The 15,324-nt window shown below is 40.4% G+C and overlaps 6 protein-coding genes across 6 annotated transcripts in view; 5 read left to right on the top strand and 1 right to left on the bottom strand.

Moving 5' to 3' along the window:
• LOC104778612 (helicase protein MOM1) overlaps positions 1 to 5,772 on the top strand; it is a 10,112-nt gene extending 4,340 nt beyond the window's left edge. The window contains exons 7-17 of the mRNA XM_010503065.2: positions 8 to 539; positions 611 to 852; positions 1,003 to 1,107; positions 1,387 to 2,808; positions 2,922 to 3,065; positions 3,213 to 3,371; positions 3,439 to 3,585; positions 3,739 to 3,916; positions 4,003 to 4,202; positions 4,278 to 4,492; positions 5,075 to 5,772. Coding sequence (XP_010501367.1) covers positions 8 to 539; positions 611 to 852; positions 1,003 to 1,107; positions 1,387 to 2,808; positions 2,922 to 3,065; positions 3,213 to 3,371; positions 3,439 to 3,585; positions 3,739 to 3,916; positions 4,003 to 4,202; positions 4,278 to 4,492; positions 5,075 to 5,588 — 3,858 coding nt within the window. The 3' untranslated portion in view covers positions 5,589 to 5,772. The remainder of the gene's footprint in view (positions 1 to 7; positions 540 to 610; positions 853 to 1,002; positions 1,108 to 1,386; positions 2,809 to 2,921; positions 3,066 to 3,212; positions 3,372 to 3,438; positions 3,586 to 3,738; positions 3,917 to 4,002; positions 4,203 to 4,277; positions 4,493 to 5,074) is intronic.
• On the top strand, positions 6,181 to 8,673 carry LOC104766169. The gene is made up of 2 exons (XM_010490004.2): positions 6,181 to 6,439; positions 6,732 to 8,673. Exons 1-2 carry the CDS (start codon positions 6,263 to 6,265, stop codon positions 8,466 to 8,468), a joined length of 1,914 nt encoding a protein of 637 aa, XP_010488306.1. The 5' UTR covers positions 6,181 to 6,262; the 3' UTR covers positions 8,469 to 8,673.
• LOC104766149 lies at positions 9,151 to 11,163 on the top strand. The gene is made up of 2 exons (XM_010489982.1): positions 9,151 to 9,300; positions 9,490 to 11,163. Exons 1-2 carry the CDS (start codon positions 9,184 to 9,186, stop codon positions 11,137 to 11,139), a joined length of 1,767 nt encoding a protein of 588 aa, XP_010488284.1. The 5' UTR covers positions 9,151 to 9,183; the 3' UTR covers positions 11,140 to 11,163.
• Positions 11,140 to 13,465, top strand: LOC104778611 (the record flags this gene model as incomplete). Its single annotated transcript, XM_010503064.1, has 11 exons — positions 11,140 to 11,232; positions 11,332 to 11,447; positions 11,553 to 11,654; positions 11,726 to 11,839; positions 11,921 to 11,956; positions 12,357 to 12,377; positions 12,473 to 12,539; positions 12,724 to 12,777; positions 12,888 to 12,962; positions 13,051 to 13,086; positions 13,181 to 13,465. Coding segments are annotated over 11 exons (810 nt in total), but the record flags the coding sequence as incomplete, so codon positions are not given.
• Positions 13,541 to 13,952, bottom strand: LOC104766158. Its single transcript, XM_010489995.2, has one exon. The coding sequence runs from the start codon at positions 13,883 to 13,885 to the stop codon at positions 13,571 to 13,573; it is 315 nt and encodes a 104-aa protein (XP_010488297.1). The 5' UTR covers positions 13,886 to 13,952; the 3' UTR covers positions 13,541 to 13,570.
• Positions 15,267 to 15,324, top strand: part of LOC104766142 (protein-tyrosine sulfotransferase) — a 3,761-nt gene continuing 3,703 nt past the window's right edge. Inside the window, exon 1 of the mRNA XM_019243348.1 lies at positions 15,267 to 15,285. The gene's annotated coding sequence lies outside the window, so the exon portion shown is untranslated. The remainder of the gene's footprint in view (positions 15,286 to 15,324) is intronic.

Here is a 15,324-nt window from a genome sequence, read left to right as displayed (position 1 = left end):
AAATAAGCGGCAACATAAGGCTGTAGACCGTCCTCTAACGCATGCACTGCTCATGTGGGGGGCTTCATATTTATTTGATAAGCTGGATCATTTTCACGGCAATGAAACCCCAGATTCAAGAGCTTCGTTTGAACAATCTATAATGAATGGTGTGGTTCGTGAATTCTCGTCCATACTTTCTTCCAAAGATGGAGAAGAAAATGGAGGAAAGCTGTGTCTACTTTGGGAAGCCAAGCATGATCAGGGAACTTACAGCAGTGATTCTACTCTGTTTGGTGAAAAACATAATAATTTGTCAGATGAAGATAGTCCTAATATATTTTGGACAAATCTGTTGGGGGGAAAGAATCCTATGTGGAAGTACGCGTCAGATACTCCTCAAAGAAATCGGAAAAGAGTTCAATATTTTGAGGGCTCTGCAGAAAGTCCCAAACTTGACGATGACGGAAATACAAAGAAGCGAAAGAAGGCTTCTGGCGATTTCACCGATGTCCAAGTAGATAATGATGAAAAAAAGGCCTCCGGGAAGGATCTCATGGGTAAAAATAGTTCAATTCCTGCTCATATATCTAGAATTTTGCAACTACTTTGCTGATTCTCTTTTACACAGGGGCTTTGGAGTCACCAAAAGTAGCACTCCAGCCAGCATGTAAATCTACATCTGGTACTGATGCTACATTGGATGAAAGTGATGCTTTTGGCTTGTATTCTGTGGGCGTTCATATCTCTAGAATCCCAGAGGATATGTTATTCGGTTATGATTGGAAAAAAACACCGCGTGAATCACAGAGGAAACTCCATGCTGATTTAAAGTCAGAAATGGCAAAACTTTGCCAAGTTTTGCATCTTTCAGTAAGTGCCTTTCTTCACCTCCATAACTTATTTTAGCTTTTGCATATGGATATACTGTGGGTTGTAACTGGAATTGTTAACTGATTTCATGTGTCTATTAAAAGGGTATATTGTCGTGTGTGATTGGTTAACATATTATTCTGTTTTCAGGAAGCATGCACAAGCATGGTTGAAAAATTTCTTGAATATGTTTTTGAGAACCACCTAATCTACGAAGAGCCAGCCACCACATTGCAGGCATTCCAGATAGCCCTGGTATGGCAGCATTAAATTTGATAATTTATGCATTATTTCCTTCATCATCTGCCCCTGTTTTAAATTTCCTCATTCTGTGGCATCACTTTCTCTGTGGGAATGCATTAGTTTTAACTTTCTAATCATAGGATAAAATTATCCACTATTGCTCCAATTATGCAAGCTACTAATGTCTAATTAAACAACTGCTCTTATAGACCTCAAAGTACGGCCTTCAATAGCTGACATAATTTATGAATAGGTCACATACTGAATACATTGTTAAAATTGCGTTTTCAGAGTTGGATTGCAGCTTTGTTGGTAAAGGAAAAGCTTAGTCACAAAGAATCTTTGGTCCGTGCAAAATCTGAATTAGCTTTCTATTGCTCAAGAGTAGAGGTAAATTATATATTTACGATATTGTCCTGCATGAAGAGTCTGTTCTTGGAGCGCACACAAGGTTTGCAGTGTGATTGCTTTGGTACTACTTCTAGCCAGTCAATGGTTAGTACAAAACAAGTGAATGAAAGTCTCTCAGGGGCTAGAGTGCGTCAGGGAAAGAACAATATAAAGTCGATGCGTAGCTCAGAGGGTGAAGAATGCACGACTGAGAAGAGATGTAGTCATTATAGCACTGCAACAAAAGATATCAACGAGACTATTAAAGACATAAAAAAGAAATGCAAGAGGCAACTGCAAAAGCTTGGACAAGAGCACGAGGAGAAAAAGGTGGAGCTGTTAAATATGCATGCAGACAAGAAGGAAAAACTTGAAACAAGGAAAAATTTGGAAGCAGCAGTAATTCGTTTATCTCGTTCACGGAAAAGCACCCAAGTGGATGATATCAAGCGGCTGGAACATGATTTTGAAAGAAAGTTTGATGAAATCAATAGTGAGAAAACTGAATGCCTTCAAAGTCTGGAGCAAATGCACGAGGCTGCAAAGAAGAAGTTGGCTGAGGATGAAGCCTGTTGGATTAGTCGGATAAAGAACTGGGCACAAGCGGAATTAAAAATTTGTGTTCCCATCAAAAGTGGCAACAAGCATTTAAGTGAAATAAGCTCATCAAACACTTCCAAAAATGCTTGTGATGTACAAACTTGCAATGATGCCAGCGTTGAAGCTACTTACACTGATACGAATTGTATGGCTTCCAAGGTAAATCAAGTACCGGAAGCAGAAAACACATTAGGAACCATGTCGGGTGGCACAAATCAACAAGTTCCTGAATTGGTGGTTTTAAGAAATGACGAGGTGATGGATGTTTTAACCTTGTCTCCTGAGCAGCCTACAGAAAATGTGGCTACAAAGAGCCAGTCCAGTGAGCACGCTTCTCTCACTGTGCCTGAGATATTGATTCCTGCTGGCTGTCAAGAAGAATTTGCGGCTTTGAACGTGCGTTTGCCAGAATACCAGAATTGTGACAGAATAACATCAGCGGCACCAGATGAAGATGTTTCGTCAAGGGTGCCAGAGGTATCCCAGTCGCTAGCAAATCTTGCAAAATCTCCCTCCCCCGAGGTTTCCTTGAATAGAGAGGAGGCTTTGGTTACTACAGAAAATAATAGAACAGATCATGTGGATACTGATGCTGATAACATTTTGGCCCAGCAGAATAGGGAAACCTACTCTCTTGACAAGGAGATTCCTGACGAGGTTGCGTTGCCTAAGCCACACCCTGCGGCTGTGGTAGAGACTAGGGGTGCTACTGAATCTGATCAGGTACTTACTGGCCCTGTAGGATACTCGATTCGTTGTTCATCTAATCTCTTTAATGCTCATTTTTGTTAGCCATCGGATGTTGTTTGTCTTATTGGATTCACTTTTCTGGACAGGATGATCCTATGCCTTCTTCACCAGCTGGAAAGCAATCTGAACCAACAGCAAACACTCAGGGCCAAAATATTGAAGAAGTAATTGAGCCCCAGTCTGTTGAGCCAGAAACTGTAGAGGCTACTGATTATGCTGCATCCAATCAGGTCCTTATTAAGACTACTTTTTCATTTGCTGGTTTGAAGTTATCAATCTGTGTAATGTTTATTCAGAATTTCCCGTGTGAAAAGAGCTGGGAAATGTGGTTACTGATCAGGTCACATCTTTTAATATAATATTGACTCTATGGACAGGGTGATCGAGTTACATGTCCTTCGCCATCTTCACCAGCTGGAAATCAGCCTGTGCCAGAAGCAAACATTGAGGGTCAAAATATCAACACATTATCAGCTGAGCCCCACATAGCTGGTCCAGATGCAGTAGAGAGTGGTGATTATGCAATATCAGATCAGGTACGTATTGCCTTAACAAAATTTAATCGCTTTTGCTGTTCAAAAGGCTTACATCTTTGTAATGCAGGACACAATGGTTGCTCAGGATGCGTGTTCTCTGCCATCTACATTGGTTGGAGCAAACATTGAGGGCCAAAATATCACGACAGTGGCTCAACTTCCTGCAGATGGATTAGATGCAGTAGAAAGTGGTGGAACTCCTGTATCAGATCAGGTATCTGCCTCTGCTTGAAGACTGTTTTTTTTTTTATTGGTTTAAAGCACTATGCCTTTGTAATGTTCGTTGTCATTTACTGTAAGAAACAGAGCAGGCAGTGGGTAATGATCAGGTGTTAATTTTGCTTGTGAACTTGATTTTTCTGGATAGGGTGCTCGGGATGCATCTCCTCGGCCTTTATCTTTGCCTGGAATTCACCCTGACGCAGAAGTTAACATTGAAGGCCTAAATAACACAGCAGTGGCTGAATCTCACACAACTGGGTCAAATGCATGTGAAATGGAAATAGCAGAAGCTGGTCCCCAAGTAGAACGGTCAACCCTTACAAGTCAGTTACTGCCCTTTTCATTTAAGTATCACCTAGATTAACGTAGGTGTTTGCCAGACTGCTAATAGTGTGATGCCTTTGTGCAGATCTTGTCCATGAAGGTGGTGTGGAGCCTTCAGCAGGTGTAACAGCTCCTGTTCCATCATTTCTTAGCAATGTTATGGGACAGAGTGCCGCTCAACCTGTTCCTCAAGTACCATTCCCTGTGTTCAACGACCCATTTCTGCATGATTTGGAGAGGCTGCGGAGAGAATCAGAGAACTCAAAGAAGATTTACGAAGAAAAGGTTAGATGTCCGCCATACCTCTAGTTTTGGTTTCTTTTTTTCACTCTTCATTGACCCTCAGTTGCCTGTGAGCAGAAATCAGTCTTAAAATCTGAACTCGAGAGGAAGATGGCTGAATTACGAGCAGAGTTTCAACGAAGATTCCAGGAGGTAGAAGCTGAGAATAACACCAAAACGACGGAGATAGAGACAAATAAAAATCTTGTTATAATGAACAAACTGTTGGCGAATGCGTTCTTGTCCAAATGTACCGAGAAGAAGACATCTCCCTCAGCAGCTCCAAGGGGTAAGTGTTCTTCGAAAAGTAGAGCAAATTGGTTTTAAATACAAGGAGATGAAGTCATAGTAACACATTTTTCTGCAGGTAGAATTCAGCAGCTAGCACAGAGAGTGAGCACGCAGAGAAATTACACTGCTCCTGCTCTGTCTCCGGCTCCTGCTGCTGGACNTTTGGAGAGGCTGCGGAGAGAATCAGAGAACTCAAAGAAGATTTACGAAGAAAAGGTTAGATGTCCGCCATACCTCTAGTTTTGGTTTCTTTTTTTCACTCTTCATTGACCCTCAGTTGCCTGTGAGCAGAAATCAGTCTTAAAATCTGAACTCGAGAGGAAGATGGCTGAATTACGAGCAGAGTTTCAACGAAGATTCCAGGAGGTAGAAGCTGAGAATAACACCAAAACGACGGAGATAGAGACAAATAAAAATCTTGTTATAATGAACAAACTGTTGGCGAATGCGTTCTTGTCCAAATGTACCGAGAAGAAGACATCTCCCTCAGCAGCTCCAAGGGGTAAGTGTTCTTCGAAAAGTAGAGCAAATTGGTTTTAAATACAAGGAGATGAAGTCATAGTAGCACATTTTTCTGCAGGTAGAATTCAGCAGCTAGCACAGAGAGTGAGCACGCAGAGAAATTACACTGCTCCTGCTCTGTCTCCGGCTCCTGCTGCTGGACCTCTGCAGCTTCAGGCATCATCGTATCCTGCTCCTGCTCCGGCTCAGACTCCTCTGCAGACTCAGGCATCTTTGTGTCCTTCTTCAGTCTCTCGTCCATCAGGGCGTCCTCTGAATTCCGCGGTCTGCACAATGCCTCAGCCAAGACAGCCTCTGATATCCAACACAACTCCAACTCTGTCAGCTTCTCCTGCAACTAATCAAGTTGCCAATGCAAGTCTACGCTCTTCTGCACCACACCTCAACTCATATAGGCCATCCTCTTCAAGTCCTGGCTCCACAACTACTCCAACCTCAGCGCCGCCTCTTCAAGCTTTAACATATTCAGGTTTGTTAATTCAGCAGCAGCAGCAGCAAGAACAACAACCACAACAGGGATTGAGCCGTGGATTGCAGGGCAACGAGAATGTGGTTTGTCTTTCGGATGATGAGTGATGTAAATGGAGAGATGTTTAGGGTCTAGTTGTTGATTTAGAGAGAAGTTAAAAAAAATGCCTGTATATATAATAATTAGGTTACCTTATGATAAATACCGAAGTATTGTTTTGGATGCGACTTTTGTAGATGCAATAACTCTAATCAAATTGAGTGAGTCACTAACCGACTCGGGTTCGGTACAGTCTTGGTGAAATCTAACGTTCTACTTTCATGGATCACACAACACATTTGATGGTTAAAAATTAAAGAGCTTTTTTTTCTTTTTTTTTTTTTTTTGTCAAATAGCTTATGTATATTCTCATAAAGGCTCAGAAGCCAAACTATCAAAAGAAAAGAAAGAAAAGGTAATTAATATGGTTATCATAAAAGAAAGACCATTATGTATGTTAAAAAAAAAAAAAAAAATGATTCTCAAGTTCCACCGTTGTGTCCAATAGAAAAATAATTAAATAAAAAGTCGTATAAAGAAGGAAACAAAAAGAAAAACTAAAATTGAGAAAGAAGAAAAAAGAAAGTTGACGTGTCGTTTACTAGAAAGGATTTGAATTGAACAATTCGCTTTCTTCCTCTATATGGTAACCGCTCCCTTCTCCTTCTCATTCTTCTTTATAGTCTCTCTGATCAGATTATATTTTACTTCACAAAAAATTAGAACTCGGAAAAGCAAAAAAATGGAGAGCCCCAACGAATTGCGAGAAGCGAAACCGGATCTGGACTCCAACGACTCTCTCAATAATCTTCTCGATCCTTCATCTCCTTCTTCTAGCGATGCCTCAAGATCATCCGTTGACTCCACTCGACCCGATTCTTCACGCCCTCACTCTTCTCCTTTCTCCCGCTTCTCTAAGGTTCTCTCTCTCTCTCTCTCTCTCTCTCTCTCTCTCTCTCTCCCTTTCTCCTCTCTCTCTAATATGATCCAAAGATCCAACCTTTTCTTATGTGGGTGATGATGCAGAACTGATGAAATTTTCATCATCTAATAATTAATTTTGCTTTGATCCATCTGAATTTACCGATTAGGGTTTGGTTTCTGATATAATCTTCGTTTTTTTTAATCATCTATAGCCGATTGGGTTTTATAGGTTTAAGATTGTGTGTGAATTGTGATTAGAGATTGTTTTCTATGCTGAGGAATTGCAGGGCAGGTGCGCGATCTGCTTGTATGAGATTAGGAAGGAAGACGGGAAGGCTATATTTACTGCAGAGTGTTCTCACTCCTTCCATTTCGATTGTATAACCTCCAACGTTAAACACGGAAACAGGATTTGCCCTTTGTGCAGAGTTCAGTGGAAGCAAGTCCCTTTGTCTGATGTTGACTCTCTCCCTACCTCTCTGCCTCAAAGGGGTTTTGAAGATGATGAGCCTTTACCTCACGGAGAGACACAATTCCAGAGTGATGCTGCTCATCGTCCCCATCATCAATCCCTCCAGATTAAACTCTTCCCTGAAGTGTCCGCGCTGGCGAAACCGGTTACTCGTAGTGATTTTGCTGTTCTGGTTCATCTTAAGGCTGAGGGTGTGAGTGATGATGCTAGGCGCGCTCGTGCTCCTTTGGATCTCATTACCGTGCTTGATGTTAGTGGGAGCATGGAAGGAGTCAAAATGGAGCTCATGAAAAACGCTATGGGTTTTGTGATTCAGAATCTTGGTGAGACCGATAGGCTCTCTGTTATTTCCTTCTCCTCCACGGCTCGTCGACTATTTCCTCTTAGACTGATGTCTGAGACGGGGAAGCAAGCGGCGATGGAGGCTGTTAACTCCTTGGTTGCTGGGGGCGGGACAAACATCGCAGAGGGGCTCAAGATTGGTGCAAGAGTCATTGAGGATAGGCGGTGGAAGAACCCTGTTTCCGGAATGATGCTTTTGTCCGATGGACAGGACAACTTTACTCTTTCTCATTCCAGGGTCCATCTCAGAGCAGATTACGAGTCTTTGCTTCCAAGTTCTTGCCGGATCCCTATTCATACCTTTGGGTTCGGCTCAGATCACGATGCTGAGCTAATGCACACGATCTCAGCAGTCTCTAGTGGCACGTTTTCGTTCATCGAAACAGAGACTGTGATTCAGGATGCTTTTGCGCAGTGTATTGGAGGGCTTCTCAGTGTAGTGATTCTTGAACAAGTTGTTGAAATCGAATGCGTTCATGAGCGTGGCCTGAAAATATCTTCCATAAAGGCAGGAAGCTATAGAAGCCATATAGCATCTGATGCAAGAACCGCCACAATCGATGTTGGAGACATGTACGCAGAAGAAGAAAGGGACTTCCTAGTGATTCTTGAAATTCCATGCTGCGACAACAATGGGTCTGCTGATTCTGAATCTGTGTCGTTGCTAAAGGTTAGATGCGTCTTCAAAGATCCTGTTACGAAAGAGATTGTCCGTGTGGAATCTGACGAATTAAGCATCCAAAGGCCAATGAAGCTAACAGGAGAAGAAGTGGTGTCCATAGAGGTTGACAGGCAGTTAAACAGGTTCCTTGTTTCACAAGCTATGTCAGAAGCTAGGGTTTTAGCGGATGGAGGTGACCTGACCGCAGCAATTGGAATTCTTAGAAACCGTGAGAGAGAATTATCAGAGACACCGTCTGCTCGATCGAGTGATAGGCTTTGTCAATCACTGTCCTCCGAGTTGAATGCGTTGCAAGAAAGGATGACGAGCAGGAGGATGTACAGAACATCAGGGCGAGCTTACGCCTTCTCGAGCATGAGCTCGCATTCGGCTCAAAGGGCAACGGCTCGTGGAGACTCGACCCAGGGTTTAAGCCCGGTACAGGCTTATCAGACGTCTTCAATGGCTCGTATGGTGACTCGGTCTCAGCAACTGGTGTTCGAAAGCCCTAAAGCATCCCCTGCTCGTGAAAGCCAAAGCCGAATTTGACAGAATAATGAATTGGGGTTTGTGATTATTGTTGCTTTTGGTTTTAACTTGGTTGGGTGGTGTGAAGAGAGAAGTTGAGTTGGTTCTGTTTGAACCGGGGACATGGTTTCTAATGGCTTTTCTTAACCAACAATATGATACTGGTTATCTTTCTTATTTGGTTTATTGTGGATTCGTATAAAAAGAACATATTATCTTTGTTACAAATTTAAGTTTTCTCAAGCATATTTTTAGGATCCAATGCATAGAGTAATGTTAACTCAAAAAAAAAAACCCTATAGGAATCGATCGTCATTATTTTTTCCTCCATCTTCATTAATGCAGTATCCAAAAATCATTAGTAAAAGGGCAAATTTGATTCGATCAATTTGTTACAATTTTTTTTGGGCTTAATTTAATTTTTTGTAACCGGCTTTCTCCATCCTCCCAAGTCCCAACGATATACAGTAGTATACAGGTATATTGGTTGGTTAAAGTTTACTTTTATCAACAACTGTATAAATTAATTTGTTAATATATTCTCCTTTTTTTTGGGATAAAATGTTAATTAAGTTTAATTGGTAAAAATCCTTTTAGAATGTAAATTTCCAAAATTTATAGGAAGCTAAATTTGTATATATTGTATATATATATATAGTGTGGTCCGTATACCAAAAAGCAATACATTCAACATAATATTTTTCTGATAGGTCGTAACTAGGGTTTCTTTACAAGTATGAACTCATCGGGAAGCGAAAACATGGAGAACGAAACTCAACGCGGAAATCAAAACTCGAACCGCCCCGATGCTTCTTCTCCTCCCCCGCCGTCTTCTCCTTCCTCTTCCTCTAAGGTTCTCTCTCTGACCACTCTCTCTATTAAACAATTTTTAATTCTTTTGAGGTGATGCAAATTTTATGCGATTTTATTATCGAATGGGTTTATGATCTCTGTCTTTATTAGGGTTAAGGTTATCTTTTGTCACAAATTAGGGTTAGGTTTAAAGATTTTTAAAAGATTGAGATTTATTTTGATATTGCAGAGCACATGCGCGATTTGCTTGGATGAGATTAAAAAGGACGACGGGAAGGCTCTGTTTACTGCAGAGTGCTCTCACTCGTTTCATTTTGATTGTATAACCTCAAACGTGAAACACGGAAACAGGATTTGCCCTTTATGCAGAGTTCAATGGACACAAGTCCCTTTGTTTCATGGTTACCACCCTGTCCCTGTCTTTCCGGCTCAAGTGGGTTTTGAAGATGATGAGCCTTTACCTCACGGAGAGACACAAATCCAGAGTGCTGCTCATCGCTCAGATCATCCAGCCGTAGAGATTAAACTCTTCCCTGAAGTCTCTGCGCTGGCCAAACCGGTCAGTCGTGGCGATTTTGCTGCTCTGGTTCATCTTAAGGCTGAGGGTGTGAGCGATGATGAAAGGCGCACTCGTGCTCCCTTGGACCTCATTGCGGTTCTTGATGTGAGTGGTAGCATGCACGGAGTAAAATTAGAGCTTATGAAAAAGGCAATGGGTTTTGTGATTCAGAATCTTGGTGAGACTGATAGGCTCTCTGTAATTTCCTTCTCCTCCACGGCTCTTCGACTATTCCCTCTTAGACTGATGTCTGATACGGGGAAGCAAGCGGCGATGCAAGCTGTTAACTCCTTGGCTGCTAGAGGCGGGACAAACATTGCAGAGGGGCTCAAGATTGGTGCAAGAGTGATTGAGGGCAGGCGGTGGAAGAACCCTGTTTCTGGAATGATTCTTTTGTCCGACGGACAGGACAATCATACTCTTTCTCATTCCAGGGTCCATCTCAGAGCAGATTACGAGTCTTTGCTTCCGAGTTCTTGCCGGATCCCAATTCATACCTTTGGATTTGGCTCAGATCACGATGCTCAGCTAATGCACACAATTTCAGCAGTCTCTAGAGGCACGTTTTCGTTCATCGAAACAGAGAATGTGATTCAGGATGCTTTTGCGCAGTGTATCGGAGGGCTTCTCAGCGTAGTGATTCTTGAGCAAGTTGTTGAAATCGAATGCGTTCACGAGCAGGGCCTGAAAATATCCTCTATAAAAGCAGGAAGCTACAGGAGCCGCATAGCATCAAATGGGAGAAGCGCCACAATCGATGTTGGAGATATGTACGCAGAAGAACAAAGGGACTTCGTGGTGATTCTTGGAATCCCGTGCTGCGACAATGCGTCTGCTGAATCCGAATCTATGTCATTGCTGAAGGTCAGATGCGTCTACAAAGATCCTGTTACGGAAGGGATAGTCCGTGTGGATTCTGGAGAAGTAAGCATCCAAAGGCCAATGGAGCTAACAGGAGAGGAAGCAGTGGTGTCCATTGAGGTTGACAGGGAACTAAACAGGTTCCTTGTTGCAGAAGCCATGTCAGAGGCTAGGGTTTTAGCAGATGGGGGTAATCTGAGCGCGGCAGTAGAGATTCTAAAACACCGAGCGGAAGAATTATCCAAGACAGCGTCAGCTCGAGTTGGTGATAGTCTTTGTCAAACACTGTCGGCGGAGCTAAAAACTTTGCAAGAAAGGATGGCGAGCCGGAATATGTACGAAGGATCAGGGAGAGCGTACATATACTCGAGCATGAGTTCTCTATCGGCTCAAAGAGAAACGACTCGTGGTACTATATCTGACAATATAGTGATTGAGATGTATAAGAAAAAGTGTTAACCTCTACAGGATTTGAAGAAGAAACCAAAGTATCTCGTAACTTTTACAGTTGGGTTTGAGCAGAGGAACAATATAAATGCAGCTGTTAAGAAGGTTTTGCAATTGCTCAATTTCCCCCTCATGTTGTCAGTATTATATGGTTTCTTGTTTGGATGGACACTAAGATTTGTGTTTTCATCATCATTCCTTCAGTTTTCTGAAGATTTCCAAATCCTGCTGTTCCATTATGACGGCCGGACAACTGAATGGGACCAGTTTGAGTGGTCAAAAAAAGCGATACATATCAGTGCAAAAAAACAAACAAAATGGTAAGATATTTGATGGAGGTCAGCACGATGTACTCCATTCTTCAAGCAGTCATAAAAATTTGTTTGATAAAACCCTCAGCTAGTTTCTGTTTTATCTTTTGGCAGGTGGTATGCAAAGAGATTTTTGCATCCTGATGTTGTTTCAGCTTATGAGTATATATTAATATGGGATGAAGATCTTGGGGTCGAGCACTTCAATGCAGATAGGTGAGTTACTTGTCTTGAATTGTGGTTATACATCAATGACAATATTTACATTTTGTATTGTTTACTATCAGGTACATTGAGTTAGTTAAGAAGCATGGTTTGGAGATTTCTCAACCAGGGTTAGAGCCAAACAACGGACTTACATGGGAAATGACAAAGAGGAGAGGTGACCGAGATGTCCACAAGTATGAGCCGTCTTTCTCTCTCTCTCTCTTACCTTTCCTTTGCATTGAAATCTGTCTCGAATATTTTTGAGTGGTGAACAGAGAAACAAAAGAAAAACCAGGATGGTGCAGCCGCAATATAAATGCAGCTGTTAAGAAGGTTTTGCAATTGCTCAATTTCCCCCTCATGTTGTCAGTATTATATGGTTTCTTGTTTGGATGGACACTAAGATTTGTGTTTTCATCATCATTCCTTCAGTTTTCTGAAGATTTCCAAATCCTGCTGTTCCATTATGACGGCCGGACAACTGAATGGGACCAGTTTGAGTGGTCAAAAAAAGCGATACATACACAAATCTTAGTGTCCATCCAAACAAGAAACCATATAATACTGACAACATGAGGGGGAAATTGAGCAATTGCAAAACCTTCTTAACAGCTGCATTTATATTGTTCCTCTGCTCAAACCCAACTGTAAAAGTTACGAGATACTTTGGTTTCTTCTTCAAATCCTGTAGAGGTTAACACTTTTTCTTATACATTTACCTCCATGTGCTGCGTAAGTCTCTGTACTCTCTTTCTCTCTCTCTCTCTTTGCCTAGCCTACTATAGAGTGCTTTTATCATTTTCACAACTGTGTTTTCCCACTTGCAGGTTTGTTGAGATTATGGCACCCGTATTTTCTAGAGAAGCATGGCGATGTGTATGGCATATGATTCAGGTTTTTGTTTAACTATAAGATCTTTGGTCACTGTTGTGACAATTAGACATCGAATGCATATGACTAGAAAATGTGGCATTATGAATCTACTTTTGTTTCTGATTAAGTTATCAAAACGAGTATGTCTCGTCTTCAGGACCATCAGTTGGTGGCTTTTTAATTACCTTGTTTGTTTCTGGTGCAGAATGATCTTGTTCATGGATGGGGTCTTGATTTTGCTCTGAGACGATGCGTTGAGGTTACTTACTACCCTCTCTGCTTCCTATGTAAAGCCTTTGGGTGCTATGTTTATCTCACGAGCTCTCCTTGTTAAGTCTCCATCTGTATGTGTTTCTCTTCCATTTTCAGCCTGCTCATGAGAAGATAGGTGTGGTAGATTCACAATGGATTATCCATCAAGTGATTCCTTCCCTTGGTAGTCAGGTGAATTTACTTTTTATCACTGAGCAGTGAATAAATTTTGCTCTTATGTCTCTGAATGATCTCTTGACTCGGTAATGAAATTTGACAGGGTGAGTCGGAAAAGGGGAAATCTCCATGGCAAGGGGTAAATAGTTAGCCCACATTATCACACTTACTAGTAGAAATCTGCTTCTCTACCCTCTAGACAACCTCAGTGTGTGTGTTTTCCCCGGTTTCAGGTGAGAGAGAGATGCAGAAACGAATGGACGATGTTCCAGGACCGCGTAGCAGAAGCAGATAAAGCGTATATGGAACAACACAAAGTAAGAGAATAATTGGAGCCTCTACTTACTCTGTGTCTGTAAATGAAGCTTTCGTTTCCATGACAAGTGAGTTTGAGGAGAGAGTTCTCTTAGTTTTAAACCTCTCAGATATATATAGCTTTTATAATATTGTCTTGTTCAATGATCATGAAACTAGTAATGATATTTCTTGGTTAGATGCAAATATATCTTTTGAGGACATTTCCAGATAGGATCACAATACACATGAACACAAATACAACACCAACTATTTTTTCCCAACACAAGACTAAAGGTAAAGAGAAAAAAAGAAGAAGCAATATCATGTCAAAAGAGTTTTCTTTGGAATCCTGGATCGATGTTTCTTGATAACTTGGTAAGCTTCATGGGAGCTCCAGGGCAAGGCGCAGAGAGAGGTGTGTGAGAACCACAACCAGATTCCTCTATTTGAAGAGAGAGAGCAATACTAAAGATGTTTTGATACAAAGACTCGATGATTTCTTCATCGGAACAAGTAGTAGGAGAATCAATTCTCATTTGATTATTGTAGTGATCACATAGTGGAGATATTGCAACGATTCCACTGTCTCGTTCCGTGTAAGCTGGTGTTCCTTCCATGGAGTTTTTGTCTCCGGAGTCCATAATGTTACAATAACTGGGACAGGGCAAAACAGTAAAATAGCATACATAACAATTAGACAAAGCTCATCATTACGTTTGTAAACACATTGACAAGAATTGAATAACAGTATTGAAATGACGCATATCGTGATTGCCATAAACGAAAGAAAATCTAATCAGAATGATTAAGGAGAGATTGTAGGACAAATTAGATGATACGGAAATCATTTGGAAGTTATGAAAGTTATGGTCTCACTTTCAAAAGTGAGGATACTTCAAAAAAGATTCAAAGAAGAAGAAAAAATCCACCATACCTTTTGACTCGTGAGGTCTGTAATTTCTTGTTTATCTTTTTATTTTTTTCTTTGGCAGCAAATTTTTTGGTTTATCTTTGCGCCTTTTTTAGGGATTTTAATTTACAATCTTGAGGAATACTGTATTAGGTAAATAAGTTTTGGGCCATTCAAAATCATCAGACCCAACTTTATTAATATCTCAGACCATCTTTGAAACCATAGGATTAACACAAAGGGTTCAAATCTTAAATAAATTTAGTTTTCGTCATTTTGGGTTAATTTATATTGTTTACAACAATCCTTCGACAATTGTTTTTCCAAGCTAGCTTTGATCAAATCACCATCTTTGATGTTTTTTTTTTCTTGTGCGACGTCACCACCTTTTTACAAAAAAAATAGGCATATTCGAATATGTTTTAAAAATAAGGAAAATTTTATGTGACTTTTCTATATATAGTTTTATATAATGATAATTATGATATATAAATCTTATAAAGTTATATATTATTTTAGGATATTTCACTTCCAATGGTAATAATTACTAATATATGAATAAATCTAACATAATACTAATGTAATAATTAGCTCGCTATTTATAGGAAACTTGTAGAGGTAATATCTATCTCTAAAGGAAACTTATATTTTTTATTGATTTAAATACAGATTTACTGATATTTCTAGTGATGCAAATAACAGGGCAACAAATTTTATATAACAGATATTATTATTATTATTATATAGATTAAAACGAACATGTCATCGCAAAACGAATGGAGCGATCAAGATTTGAAAGGAGACATCATTAGACATATGAACCTACAACATTTTTTATAGTCTTTAAGCCATATCACATTAAGCATCATAATCCAATGTAAGGGTTGAACTCTCAACCTCAACGGGAAACTTTAATGTTCACAAAAATCTGTCAACAATCTCAATGAAAAACTTTATAAAACATCTTTGACCATACTGTACTTTAAAAATTTTAAATCCCTATGTAGATACTAGACGAGCACTGCTGGTCAAACCCTAATCGTATCAAAAAGGATAGTGCATTCTTCATACTTGGAAATAATAAGAGCATTGGTCTCGATGGACTCGCGCTAGTGTATAGTGTCTTCCTCAGTGCGTTTTATATATGATTTTTTTTTTTTTTTTTTTTTT

Source organism: Camelina sativa, chromosome 3 (genome assembly GCF_000633955.1).
Source record: "Camelina sativa cultivar DH55 chromosome 3, Cs, whole genome shotgun sequence".
Lineage (NCBI taxonomy): Eukaryota > Viridiplantae > Streptophyta > Magnoliopsida > Brassicales > Brassicaceae > Camelina > Camelina sativa.
This window is presented reverse-complemented; position numbering and strand designations above follow the sequence as displayed.

Excerpts from the sequence above, each read along its gene's own strand:
- LOC104766158 (XM_010489995.2), bottom strand. The coding sequence starts at position 13,885 with ATGGACTCCGGAGACAAAAACTCCATGGAAGGAACACCAGCTTACACG.
- LOC104766169 (XM_010490004.2), top strand. The coding sequence starts at position 6,263 with ATGGAGAGCCCCAACGAATTGCGAGAAGCGAAACCGGATCTGGACTCC. Across the intron at positions 6,440-6,731 it reads CTTTCTCCCGCTTCTCTAAG|GGCAGGTGCGCGATCTGCTT; the intron begins GTTCTCTCTCTC and ends GAGGAATTGCAG.
- LOC104766149 (XM_010489982.1), top strand. The coding sequence starts at position 9,184 with ATGAACTCATCGGGAAGCGAAAACATGGAGAACGAAACTCAACGCGGA. Across the intron at positions 9,301-9,489 it reads CTCCTTCCTCTTCCTCTAAG|AGCACATGCGCGATTTGCTT; the intron begins GTTCTCTCTCTG and ends TTGATATTGCAG.